The 13,362-nt window shown below is 33.3% G+C and overlaps 2 protein-coding genes across 3 annotated transcripts in view; one reads left to right on the plus strand and one right to left on the minus strand.

Annotated features, from left to right (window-relative positions):
• Positions 1-13,362, plus strand: part of LOC129229992 (glutamate receptor ionotropic, kainate 2-like) — a 155,987-nt gene that overhangs the window by 100,957 nt on the left and 41,668 nt on the right. Inside the window, exons 14-15 of one of the 2 annotated variants that reach the window (XM_054864380.1) lie at positions 1,254-1,525; positions 2,589-3,029. The exons of the other annotated variant lie outside the window; for it this stretch is intronic. Coding sequence (XP_054720355.1) covers positions 1,254-1,525; positions 2,589-2,738 — 422 coding nt within the window. The 3' untranslated portion in view covers positions 2,739-3,029. Of the gene's footprint in view, positions 1-1,253; positions 1,526-2,588; positions 3,030-13,362 lie in introns of those variants that run through there. 2 annotated transcript variants of the gene reach the window in all.
• The window catches only part of LOC129230009 (protein RER1-like), a 28,364-nt gene continuing 20,576 nt past the window's right edge, over positions 5,575-13,362 (minus strand). The window contains exons 5-7 of the mRNA XM_054864398.1: positions 8,461-8,539; positions 8,238-8,373; positions 5,575-6,988 (exon numbers count right to left, since the gene is read on the minus strand). Of these exons, the coding sequence (XP_054720373.1) occupies positions 6,899-6,988; positions 8,238-8,373; positions 8,461-8,539 (305 nt within the window). The 3' untranslated portion in view covers positions 5,575-6,898. The remainder of the gene's footprint in view (positions 6,989-8,237; positions 8,374-8,460; positions 8,540-13,362) is intronic.

The raw sequence follows: 13,362 nt of genomic DNA on the forward strand, positions 1-13,362 counted from the left end.
AGGTGACAAACTTGTTCTACAGTGCATTAAAAATAGACTTTTTTTCATGTGAGCGATTTTGACAGTCACTCTGGATGCCCATATTTTTTAGAGAATCAATATTTATGCTCTGCAACTATAAACCATTAAAAACATGCATATGAACAATAGAATTAAAAAGTACGAGATTTTGAATCATTTTCGTTCAAAATTTTCGACATTCTAAAATCCAGGGAAAAGTTTCTCCACTGCGTTTTTCTTGCGGCATTTTCATGCGTGCTACATAACAGTTAAGAACTCAAATTCATAAAAATACTAGAACGTTTTAACAACTAAAAGTACTTTAAGCCCCGAAAAAGTTCAGGCTTCCAGTATGTAACCTCATTTTTTATCCTTAAACAAAAGAACACATTCCTAGAAAAAACTTATTTTGAGTAAAAAAATTCTGTTTTTTTAATGGTTTTAACGAAAAGAAGATGCAAGGTGACAAACTTGAGCTATAGCGCTTTGATAATAGGCTATTTTTCACTTGAACGGTCTTGATCGCCACTTTGTATATGTCAATATCTTTTAGAAAATAAGATATTTTAGCTCTGCAACTGTAACCCATTGAAAACAAGTATTTTTACAATGGAATCACGAAGCATGAGCTTTTGAATACTTTTTGTTCATATTTTATGACAACTTAAAACATAGTAAAAATTTTCCCCATCGCGCTTTTTCACGCGCATGCTCGACAAAATCTAACGGGCTCAAATTCAAAAATATTTGAATATATTAACTGCCAAACGTACTTTAAGCGCCTAAAATTTTAGGTTTCCAGTGTAATAAAATTTTCTGTAAACTTACTCTAAACTTGGATATTTGGCACAAAAAGCTGATCTGCCATTTTGGATCACATTTTTCGGAGATCCTAGATCCTCAGGATTTGGATCAAGGAAGCTGAAAATTTGCTTAGGTTAGTTTGAAAAGCATCTCTACACTTCCATAGAATTTCATCCAAATCGGAGATGGTCGAGTGGAGACCACTAGGTCACTTGAAATGGAATGACTCAAATATGGTGCATAATACATTGGCCGCCGCTAAAATGAATCGCGTTTGTTCTGAACAGTTTTGGTTTTATTCAATAAAGAGGCTAATTCAATAAAGATGAATTTTGATGTGTTTGATGATTTGATTCATTAAAGCGGTTGATTAAATTAACCGGCACCACTGTATTTCGAATTAATAGGTAATTTACAAAAAAAAAGTAAGTATAAGATTAATTTTTTAGGAAGTCACAAACTACGAAACTGGCTGAGCGGTGGCATTTTGCAACTTCAAGAGGAAGGCCTGCTTCATACCTTTAAGGAACGCTGGTGGAAGCAAAAGAAGGGCGGAGGCAGCTGCAGCGAAGCTAGTAAAACTTCTGGCAGCGTCAACGAACTTGGACTTGGTAACGTCGGAGGTGTGTTTGTAGTGATGGTCATCGGAATCTGTTTGTCAGCCTGCGTCGGCGTTTTCGAGTTTCTTTGGTTCCAGAGAAAGCTCACAAGGGATCCAGAGGTACGTTTATCAAAAATATGGAGCATAATGAATTAGTTTGAAATATTGCAGCCACTTTCTTAAAACAGCTCTGCAGTCGAAGTTACTATTTGCCTATTACTAGATAAATGCTGTTACACACTTCAAGGGACCCACAAATTTTGCTCGTATGTAATGTAATCCAAGCAATGTAACTAACTAATGGGGGGGACTAAAAGTTCATTTCGTTGAAAAAGAAATTTTGTTGTGTTGGTATTCGTTGGAAAGGGATTTCACTATTTATTAACAGTGAAATAGTAACATAATTCGCGGATTATCTGCTAAAAAAGTGTACATTTAATGAGATGCGGAAAAAAACGCTGCCGCAGATAATCTGTGATATTTTTCTCAATAATAACACATTGAACTTCAATATTTACAGTAGGAATAACAAAGAGATCGTTACCACTGCCCGTACGTTGTTTATTTTACATAGCTTGAGTGTCTTTCGCTGCCTATAGGTTGTTTCTTCTTTTTTTTATACATAGCTTGAATTCAAGCCAAGTAAAATAAACAACATACAGTTACGAACGAAGCCCTTCATTTGCAAAAGATTAGAATGTTTGCTCCTTTGTTTTTAAGCAATTAGGGTACTATAAACACAATTTCAAGAAGAAATCATTATTCTTTAGATAAATTTTTATTATATTTTAAAAGTTATTACTTCTTCACGTTTTTCATTTAGTAGCTAAAATTGTACGCTAAATCAAAATTTCTTTTTTTTACATTGTCTTATCCGCGGATTATATGCAGATTTTTTATTCTTCGGGAAGATTTTAGGGACCTTCGGATAATAACGCCACCACGGATAACACGCAGAAAAACACAATAATAACAACTCATTCAAAAAACTAGGGGGAGGGAGAGATTAGGTATAGATCAGTCCTTCTAGAAAATAGGAATTAATGAAAGTTTTTTTAAAATAGCATATAAACAAACTGTAAAGTTAAAAATCTGTACAAAGCTCATTTTTACAATATTTTTCTTTCTGTTTTTTTATTGTATTATTCACTGACACTGACTGTAGTTCTATGCATATTTTCAGATGTCTCTGTTCAAACTACTAATGAGAGAAATCAAATATGCTGTCACATGTGGAAGTTCTTCAAAACCAGCACCGAAACTAAAGACATCCAATGCGAAAGAAAGCGAAGAAAACACTAAAGCACTACCAGGATACAGCTCATTTTACTAACGAAACATACACATGAGCATGGAAGACAGAACACATTTTTGAGTCGACAGTTGCCACCTGCTGCGAAAAAAACTTTTATTATTTTCAGTTTTATTGAAAAGTGAACCTTTTTTAATTCATTTTTTCAAAAAAAGTTTGGACGAGTACAGACAGCTCAAAATTGTTCAGACTGCTAATATTTTTTATAATCTTGAGTTTTGACAATGTTCCTGTCCCACAAGCAATGCCTCATTTATTGTATAAAGTTTGTTTGCGGAAGGAAATAAAATATATTCTGATTTACAGAGATGATGTGGCATAAATGTTTCTATCAATTTTGAAAAACGTTCCATGTTTTTTTTAAATCCTTTCTAAAATCATAACACATACACACATAACCTTTAAAAATTATCAAAGAATGTATGCTAGAGATTAAAGACTATGTCACTGCTAATAAAGTATGTCACCTTTTTTAGTAATGGATAATGGAGATGACCTGGAGCTCAGCTCCTAGTCTGGATTTCAAAAAAAAAAAAAAAAAAAAATCAAAACATTCTTTAAGGCTTCATTCAACAGGTTTAGTCTTCTATTTAGAGTTCAAGTCTTACTGAACAGACTATCGTGGCCACCTAAGATACAACCGTAGAAATCATACTATCTTACTTAGAGCACCAGAATGACCACTGTTGTAGAAACACGGCACAACTAACGCTCCAACCTTAGCTTAGATAGCGACATGTCCACCATCTTAGGGATGAACACCACTTTCTTCCTATGTCTGCTATGATCAGGGCAGCACCGTCCCTATGTGCGAGGTGGTATGGCGCACGACGGTGCTCGAGTCAAATAGGTGTGTAGCTCTACCAATCAAAAATGCTCTATAAATGGGGGAAATCTCTCAAAAAATAAATAGATAAACAAAATAAAATTAAACTTAGCATTACATCCATGGCCCAATCAAACCAAAGTAATGCACATGTCCTGGAAAAATTTGGTGTCTCTCTCACATGAAAATTGCATATTTTTCATGTGGAAGTTTTCAAAAAGGGAAGAAATAAAGAAATTCACCCCATTTGGGTGATGGCAAAATTGTGTTGCCCTCCAGGTCCATGTCCTCAGGCTCTATGTCTAATGGCGGCAGTGAAATTACACTACTCATTGAAACAAGCAATCCTCTCGCTGCCTATCTAAAAGAAAAAATATCGCTTCGTTGAGTCTAAATATACTATTCAAAAGCGAAATCTTTTACAATGAAAAAACGTGATGCTAATTAATGCATGAACTAGCATTTTTCTTCCCAATGTGGAGCAGTGAATGCTATTTCGGTATGTCTAAAGTACACAAGGCCGAGGAGCATGTTGAGGTGCAAGAAATTTTCTATTCCTATTTTTTTCTGAAAGAGCATGGCCAAAAACATGGGGTAAGTTATTTTTTCTAAATTCTGTCTTATTTTCTCTCTTAAAAATAATCTTAAATGACATTCAGCCATTGTTTTCATTTTTGCTGCTGATGTCACAAGTGAAGAAATCGCTAGGAATACCAGAATAAAGCTTCAGGACAGTGTCAAACTTTGCTTAATGAATATTTTATTTAAATTACAATTCTCATTCCGATATTAAATTGTTCAGTGAAAACATTATTAAATGGCGATATCTAGTCAGAAAAGACAACCACGCACTCCGATTCAAGACTGCTTTCATAACTTATGACATCACATGATGAATCACTTTAGTTTAAAAATAAGACATTTCAAAACATTAATTAAAAATTAAAGCTTAAATATATAAATAAGAAAATAGAAGTATTCTGGATCTATATTCTTCTTTTTGCTTATTCTACCAGTGACCAAAAGTAATATATTTAACCATGGGCTCACATATGCAAAATTTTAAGGGAGGACTCAGATGATTTTTCCATGGTTAAGCAAGATGTTTTCCCCATGGAAAACGATTTCAGTACAGATTAGAGTTATTAAAATTAGAAATTTTTAATTATTAAAATTAGACATTTTTAATAATTTATTCATTAATGGCTGGAGAAGAAATCTTTTTACATTTTTGTAAAGAAAAAAAGTACTAAAAGCAAGAAAGTTCTACTTTCTAGGGAGGGGGGGGGGGCTTGAGCCCTCACTTGGCCCACTATATGGGCGCCCATGCTTTTGACTGAAGGAAACAACCCCATTAAGATGCAAAACACATTTTTTCACCATAGCAGATACAGGGAAAAAGCATTATTTAGCCCTAAGACGGCAGATGTGTCACAACTCTGTTCTACAATTTGAGGCTTACAAATTACAGACATGTCATGAAAAGAAAAGAGTTAATGTAAAGTCAATACTGTGTCTTTCTGCAAAGACAAAATTTAACATTAATTATATACAAAAGGTTAAATTAAAGATCTGCTCCTGTATTTTTTTTTTTTAATTAAAATTCTAAATTCTTTCAAATTCTTTCAACTTGTACCAGGATTAGTAATCTCGGGTACTTACTTCTGCTTGCTTTATTTTCATGCAGTTTTGTTGCTAAGTTAGTTCAGTTTTGAATGAAAACACAATATTTGCTTCACTCACAGAATGTTTGATACTAGTAGAAAAAGTTCAAAATACTTTTTAAATTTGAGGTGAATTTTTTCTCATTTCAACAGGGGAAAACTGGCTAAACAAAACTTAGAAAAGCTCTTTTAAAAAGTTAATATTTCAATTCTCTAATCAAATGAATTTTTCTTACAACACTGAAACCATATATCCTAAAGTTGTGCTTACTCTACCAGTACAAAATATCCCCCCCTCCCCTTCTCTATTTGTCTGTGCTGTGTGAAAGTTGCAGCGAATGTTAAAAGAAAGAAAGAACTGAAGAAATCTGATCACATATTTTATAAACACAAATTAACATCATTACAAAACTGCATGCAAATAGCATGAAATGCAAAAGAAAAATGATTTTACCAACATATTTTAGAATTACATCTTTATGATAAAAGTCAAAGTAACAACATATAATGCTTCACATTATTTTATTTTGCTTTTTTTTTTAATTTCGTCTGATAAAATGTCTGCATTAAGATTTCATAGCAATGGTGGAAAAAAGGTCATACTTAAATAACTAAAGTTACAATACTGCCACTTCTAAGCCAAATTTTTTACAAAATATTTTCACAATAATTTAATATGAACAAATATTAATTTTAAAGTATTCTCATAATTAAAGTTGTGGCAAAAGTTGTGTTTAAAAAAAAGCAGCAACGGAAAGAAGTAATTCCTTTCAAATAAAATGGAGGGATAAATAGCATACAAATAGAATCAACTGAGAAAACATGATGAACTCACGAAATAAACATTGAATAAACCAGTTAGCCTTGTTTTGCAAGAAAAAAAAAAGCACTACATGTAGGACATTCCACAGAAACTTTTCTTTAGATGATAATCATTAGTTCCAAGATGTCATTGAAGAGTTGCAGACAAAAGCTTTTAAGCAATTTGCAGCGTATTCGAATTTGATCATTTATTTCACTTCATGTTTTATTTCTCTTGGGGGGGGGGGGGACTTTAAAAACACATACAGCTTTAAAATACCTTTTCAAGAAAAATTTTCCTAACATTAATAGACGAAAACAAAACTAATAAATAGAGATATTGCTCAGGCAATTTTTTTAAAAAAATGTAGATTAATATCTACAAATTCCTTTTATTTATTGTTTTTATTTTACTTTAATCACTAGATACCCATATTATGTACATATGTAACTAAAAGTCTGTAGATGAATAGTACTTAGGTAAAAAATTGAATTGCAACTGCTCAATAAAAATACCTTAAGTAGCTTTATAAAACTTTTAAACTGCAAAGCATTTTACAGAATGTATCTACGTATACAAAAAGAAAATAAATCTGCAGATGAGTTTTAGTTTTAAAACAAGCAATATTCAAGCACCATTTCTCTTTTTCTTTTCAGACAAAATACTCATAGTAATGTGCTTTAAAAACTAAATAAACATTTTTTTAATAAATAAACTAAATTTATGAAAAAAAAATTGAATACTAAAAAAAGTAGTTTTTATTTAATAACTGCTTTTGTAGATAAATTGTTCCAGCAATTAAATAAATTTATAAAGCATCCAAATGTTATTTTATGTTTAATAACACTATCTTAAAATAAGTATGACAAAGCATATAAATGTATTTTGATCATGTGGTGACTATTTTGCCTGAATCTTCTTTTCCCCTGTAAGTTACTTTGCCATGTGTCCATGGTAAGTATCTATATGTGATCATATGCTAAAAAAGAAAATTGAACACACAATTAAGAAAGGCGAAACATAATATACATCATTTGTAGCTAACAAAATACTATTTCAATCAGGGTAAAATTTGCTCTTTTTTCAGCAAATATAGAATTGAGGAAATAAAAACTAGCACTGAAAAAAATAAATAAAATGCAGAAAAAAAATTCTGGCGATTTAAACCAAGTTTTATTAAGATTTTATTTTGGATTGGCACTTACAAGGCCTGTTGAAAAAATATATAGGCTAAGACTGTTAGGAAGGCACGCGCCAGGTTAATCCCAGTTGAATCTAGCTACGTTTTAGCAGATCAGCTGATTTAAAGCAGTTTCTTGATTGCAAATTAACTATACGATAGTTTGTATAGTGTGTTTTATTTGCTTAGCGTATTTTAGAATGAGCAATTAGAACAGGCAAAGAGCTACTGTGAAGTTTTGCATTAAATTCAGCAAATCTGCCAGTGAAACTTTTGATATGTTCAAAACCAACATGTCAAGATCAATGTGGAATCAATGACATGCTCATTTTGTCTGTAACAATCACTTTGCTGCTCTCGCAGTGGTGTTGTTTTGTGAAATCTTATGCACACTTTTTGTTTATTGCATGTTTTAAGGCTCAAGGGACTCCACAAGCCAACAGCAATAACGAGAAGACGATATTTTCCTGGGGAAATTCTCTTCCATTTTAACTAATGAATCCATATGTAAAAAAAGCAGTTGAAAACGTTGTACAATGAAATGAGTAAAAATAAAACAACATGTATACATGTACGAATAAAAGAAATTAAAAAGGGTTATAAGACTCTGCAAACAGCTGTTTTGGGGTTATAAAATCAAACTCCTTCATCAGTGCATAAAAGAACGATGGAACACAAAGTCAAACGATGGACAAGTGAATGAGAAAAAGTAAGACGAATATGAGTAAATAGACGGGGAAGTGGCTAGAATGGGAAACGTTACCAAATCTATGATTTTATTCCATTTGGCACAGTGGCAAATGCTTAGGGGGGCCCCTGATGAATCAGAAGAAAGTAATAAAACGATTTGAAAATTAAGGGCTGAAATTTTTTCAGGAACAAAATTTAAAAATTAAAATTTGAAAATAAACTGAAACATTTTGTTACATTGATTATAGAAGAATTCATTACAACTTGAAATAAAGAAAATATAGCCATTTTTCTTCTATACAATAAGAAACTAGAAATAGAAAAAACAAAATAGTTAAATAATAATAGTTTTCCTTACCATTATTTGCCTCTTCAATGTAACAAATGTTAAAAGAATGAAATACAGAAGCAAAATTGGCCAAAATACAGGTATGTTGAAAAAGTCAAAAAATGTGCAAAACATGGCCACAAATATAGCTCTGGTTGCAGAATACCTATTCATGAGAAATATTTATAAGTTGCATTTATAAGTACATCAAATTAAAAAAAAAAAAAACTAAAATTACAAAAGCAATTCTCACCAAAATTTAAATTCTGGAAGTCTGCGTATAAAAGGCTTAAATTCTTTATTTACAGTCATGGGCAATTCAAGACCATCATCTATGAAAGATAATAAATTAAAATACAGTTGGAACTTAAAGCACAAAAACATAATTGAAGTTTATGAACATTAAAGATTTTTCTCACAATTATATGTTATTAAATACAAATAAAACATAAAGGTAAAGTTAAAAATTAATTATGGTCACTCACAGGGGCGTGCACAAGGGGGGAGAAGGGACACCTGTTGGCCTGAGCCTGACCCTGAAAGGGGGCCCAATATTTTTTAAACTGGGGTAAAATATAGGGGTAAACAATATGGAGGGTGGCCCAGAAAAGTTATTCATGACAAGCTCCAAAATTTCTGTGCATGCACCTGGTCACTCATCACTAAGCAACTAAATGTCAACATGTGAGGATGAAAGAATTTGCTGTCAGTCATTACTTTAGTCACCACCCTTTCAGCATTTTTTAACAATATATTTATGGTTCCCAAGTTCTTTTCCCAGCATAATATATCTTTTGCTCCAGATAAAAAAAATAAAAAATAAACCTATTAATGTGTGCTTTTCAAAACAGAACTTTATTTATTTATTTATTTATTTCATTTTATTTATTTATTTATTTTTGATAATAAATATTATTTGCTAAATTATACTTATTTTTAGTTTTAATAAACTAAATCATTCAATTTTTATAAAATTCCACTAGTGGATTACCAATGACAATTAAAAAAAAGTGGCCATTAACACCCTTGCGGGTGGCCAGTCCCAGAATTACATGTTAAATAGACGAGATATCTCGTCATTAACTGCAAGGTGGTTAAGAAAATGGGCACTATCTGCAATTGGCAGTAAAACAAGTTTTAACTACAGCTCTTATAAGATAAATACCTTGATGCTGAACAGTAGAGTAAGAAATAAACGTCAGAAAAGCACAAGTTCGCAAATTACTGCAGACACATGTTTCAGCGTTACAGGGAATGCCTTTTTCACTGCAAAAAGTAATGAGCTTATGGATGAAAAGACATCCGACAAAAACCAAGAGCAGATAAGCATACAGCTTAAAAGATAAAAATAGCGGATTAGCCACACATCAATGAAAATTATTATAAACCAGTAAGGAACCAATATGAATGCAAACAGAGGCCAGGAGCTCTCTCTGAGGTACAGTAAGACTGAAAGAAAGAATTCAATTGGACAAAGATTAAGCCAAAGCTTAAACAAAAAGAAAATGTCAGTAACTGTGAACTGCAAGAAAGGAAAAGCAGAATGGAAGGGGGAGGGGGGGAACACCAAGAAATGAAATGAACCAAAAACAAAATTTTTTTTGGAAAAGAAAAAAATAAATAGAAGGAAAGGGGGGAAATGTCAACCAAGACAAAAAAGTTAAAAATAAACAAAGCAAGATAGATAAAAATGAATGGAAATAATGGATGGGGAAAGGACAGCGTTAAAGATATGGGAGCCAGACAACGGAAAAATACGGAACTGCTTTAAGATCATCAAGTTAGAACTGTTTCTCAAAATATGGAGATTCCCAAAAGTCAAGAACTGACAAATTGGGGCACTTTTAGATTATCTGAGAAGAGTTAAAATCAAAAGAGTGATTCGAATTCCAACAATGTTGAGCAATACTAGACTTATTTAATTGTTGTTTTTTCACGTAATTTAGATGCTCTTTCAAGTGAAGTTTTAAAGCATGCCAAGTTTGTCCAATATAGGGAAGTTTACAATTACAATTAATTTTATAAATTTCACAAAATTAAGAGGTCAAATAAGCTCTTTAAGAGAAGAGAATGAAAGTTTATTAATAGGAGAGAACACCACCTGGAATTGGAACCTTTTCAGAATCTTAGTAACCTGATAGTTTATAGATAGAAAGAATGGCAAAACAACCAAATTCTTTCTGCTGAAGGTTCGGTTAAGAACATAAGTTTGGGATTTATTTAAAAGTTTTTTATAAACGGAATCAATCAAAGTTGGTGGATAGTTTCTATCAATTGCCACAGCTTTATGATAATTAAGTTCCACTTTAAGAAGTTCCGATGAAGAACAAAATATTTTTTTTATTTTAACTCTTATCAGATAATCCAAAAATGCCCCAACTCATCAGATCTTGACTTTTGGGAATCTTTCCATATTTTAAGGAACAGTTCTAACTTAGTTAATGATCTTAAAGCAGTTCCTTATTTTGCCAATGTCTGGCTCCCATATCTTTAACGCTCTCCTTTCCCCATCCATTTTTTCCATTCATTTTTATCTAACTTGCTTTGTTTATTTTAATTTTTCTTGTCTTGGTTGACATTCCCCCTCCCCTTTTCTTCTATTTCTCTTTATTTTTTCCTTTTCCAAAAAATTTTTGATTTTGGTTTATTTCATTTCTTGACGTTTTTTGCAATCATTCTGCTTTCCCTTTCTTGCAGTTCACGGTTATTGGCATTTTCTTTTTGTTTAAGCTTTGGCTTAATCTTTATCCCATTGAATTCTTTCTTTTGGCCTTATTGTATCTCAGGGAAAGCTCCTGGCTTCTGTTTACATTCCTATTGGTTCCTTACTGGTTTATAGTTTTCTCATTGGTGTTTGCCTAATCCGCTATTTTTATCTTTTAAGCTGTATGCTTATCTTCTCTTGGCTTTTGTCGGATGTCGTTTCATCCATAAGCTCATTACTTTTTGCATTGAAAACGGCGTTCCCTGAAACGCGGACACATGTGTCTGCAGTAATTTGCGAATTTGCTTTTCTGACGTTGTTTCTTTCTTACTCTACAGCTCTTATGTTCATATGTTACAGGAAAGACTATACGAGGTCTGATCAAAAAGTTCCAGAACTTTCTCAATAATTCTTTATTAAAATTTTTTAACAATTATTCTAACTTATCACCTTCAAAGTACTCTCCTCTGGAGGGAAAACACTTCTCCCACCGGTGTTTCCACTGTCCCATGCACCTGGAAAACTGTTCTTCGGGGATGCTGTTGAGCTGCTCCCGCGTTTTTTCTTTAATCTCTTCTATCGTCTGAAATCGCTGTCCTTTCATCAGGTACTTCAGCTTGGGGAACAGCCAGAAGTCACAGGGGGCCAGATCAGGTGAATAGGGGGGCTAGGGAAGGGTTGTCATGTTGTTTTTGGCCAAAAAATCGCGGATGAGGAGGGCGGTGTGACAGGGCGCGTTGTCATGGTGGAGAAACCACTTGCCTGTCGCCCACAATTCAGGCCTCTTCTGCCTAATTTTTTGATGCAAAGTTCTCAGGGTGTCAAGGTAGCGAAATCTGTTGACTGTTTCACCTTGTGCGAGGAATTCATGATGGATCACACCTGTCGAATCAAAGAAAACAGTGATCATCACTTTGACATTTGATCTCACCTGACGAGCTTTTTTGGGTCTTGGTGAGCCTTTTGACTTCCACTGGGATGACTGCACCTTCGTTTCCATGTCGTAGCCATAAACCCAACTCTCGTCACCTGTGATGATGGTTTTCAAGAAGTTTTCGTCGGAACTGGCCATTTGCAAGAGCTCCTGACAAATCTCCAGGCGGTGCACTTTTTGATCCTCTGTCATCAGACGTGGAACAAATTTGGCTGCAACCCTTCTCATCTCCAATTTTTCGGTCAGGATCTCTTGACATGACCCAAATGAAATGTGGCACTCCTCTGCCATCTCTCGAATTGTTAAACGTTGATTGGAACGCACTAGGGCATTCACTTTGGCCACTTGAGCATTGTCAGTTGAAGTTGAAGGCCTTCCTGAACGAGGGTCATCTGTCGTTGAAGTTCTGCCATCCTTGAACCGTTTGAACCACTCATGACACCGTGAACGACTCATCACTTCATCACCGAAAGCGTCCTGAAGCATTTGGAAAGTTTTCACGAATGATTTGCCCAATTTCACGCAAAATTTGACGCAAACGTGCTGCTCTACTTTCCTGTCCATTACGAAAAAGCTAGAAACAAAGAAGTGGCTTCAGTAAAACAGCTTAACTTCCGTTTGGAGAAGGTTATCAATATTATGAAACAACAGCTGTGCTCGGGAAGACTTACTCTAAACAATGCTGCCAACCGGAAGTCTCAAGCACTCTCTGTTCCCGCGCAATTTCAAAAGTCCTGCAACTTTTCGATCAGACCTCGTATTTCATCACGTATCAAAACAGTCTGAGAACTCTTGCTACTCTATACTTAGAGTAACCTTTAATGCTCGACCTTTCAGAGAATTTTAGGATATATTCAGTTTATTTTACTATCAAGTAAAATTTTCCTATATATTTGCTTTGTTTGACTGAATCAAGTGAATTTAAAATACGAGATAACAACATTTTATTTGCATAAAATTTGCATATTACAAAAAATTTACAGTAATCTGCAAATTTTGTATGACATAATGTTGTTATATCTTATTTTACTTTTCAAGTACAAAGGTATTTATTAAATTCTTACATATGAAATGCTAAAACAATTGACTTAATCAATTTTATAGTTCAACTAATGCTTTTAAAATGCCAAAACTATTTCATGCGATACATACTGTTTTTCGGATAAGGCAATCCCCGGTTAAGACAAATTAAATTTAAAGGTCTCTATAGGTTTGTCTTAACCAGGTTTGACTGTATTAACAATTTCAGGGTTCTTAGTCCTAGCAGATAATGTTCTTAGGGGGGAAAGGGACCTTCATGCCAAAAAATAAAAAGGATTTTAGCTAAACTTTAAAAGGAAAAAACTAGGAATATCCTGATTAACAGGCAGTAATCAGCCGCTTTGATGATTATCTATAATTGGCAAATTTTCACAGATTAATTCGCTTTAAAAAAAAATTTTATGAAAATACTTTTGCCTAGAACAAGAAACGATGTTGAACGAACTTATTGCTTTCAACTAAGCTGTGGTGCCCTA

The sequence above is a fragment of the Uloborus diversus genome, chromosome 1, assembly GCF_026930045.1.
Source record: "Uloborus diversus isolate 005 chromosome 1, Udiv.v.3.1, whole genome shotgun sequence".
NCBI classification, from domain to species: domain Eukaryota; kingdom Metazoa; phylum Arthropoda; class Arachnida; order Araneae; family Uloboridae; genus Uloborus; species Uloborus diversus.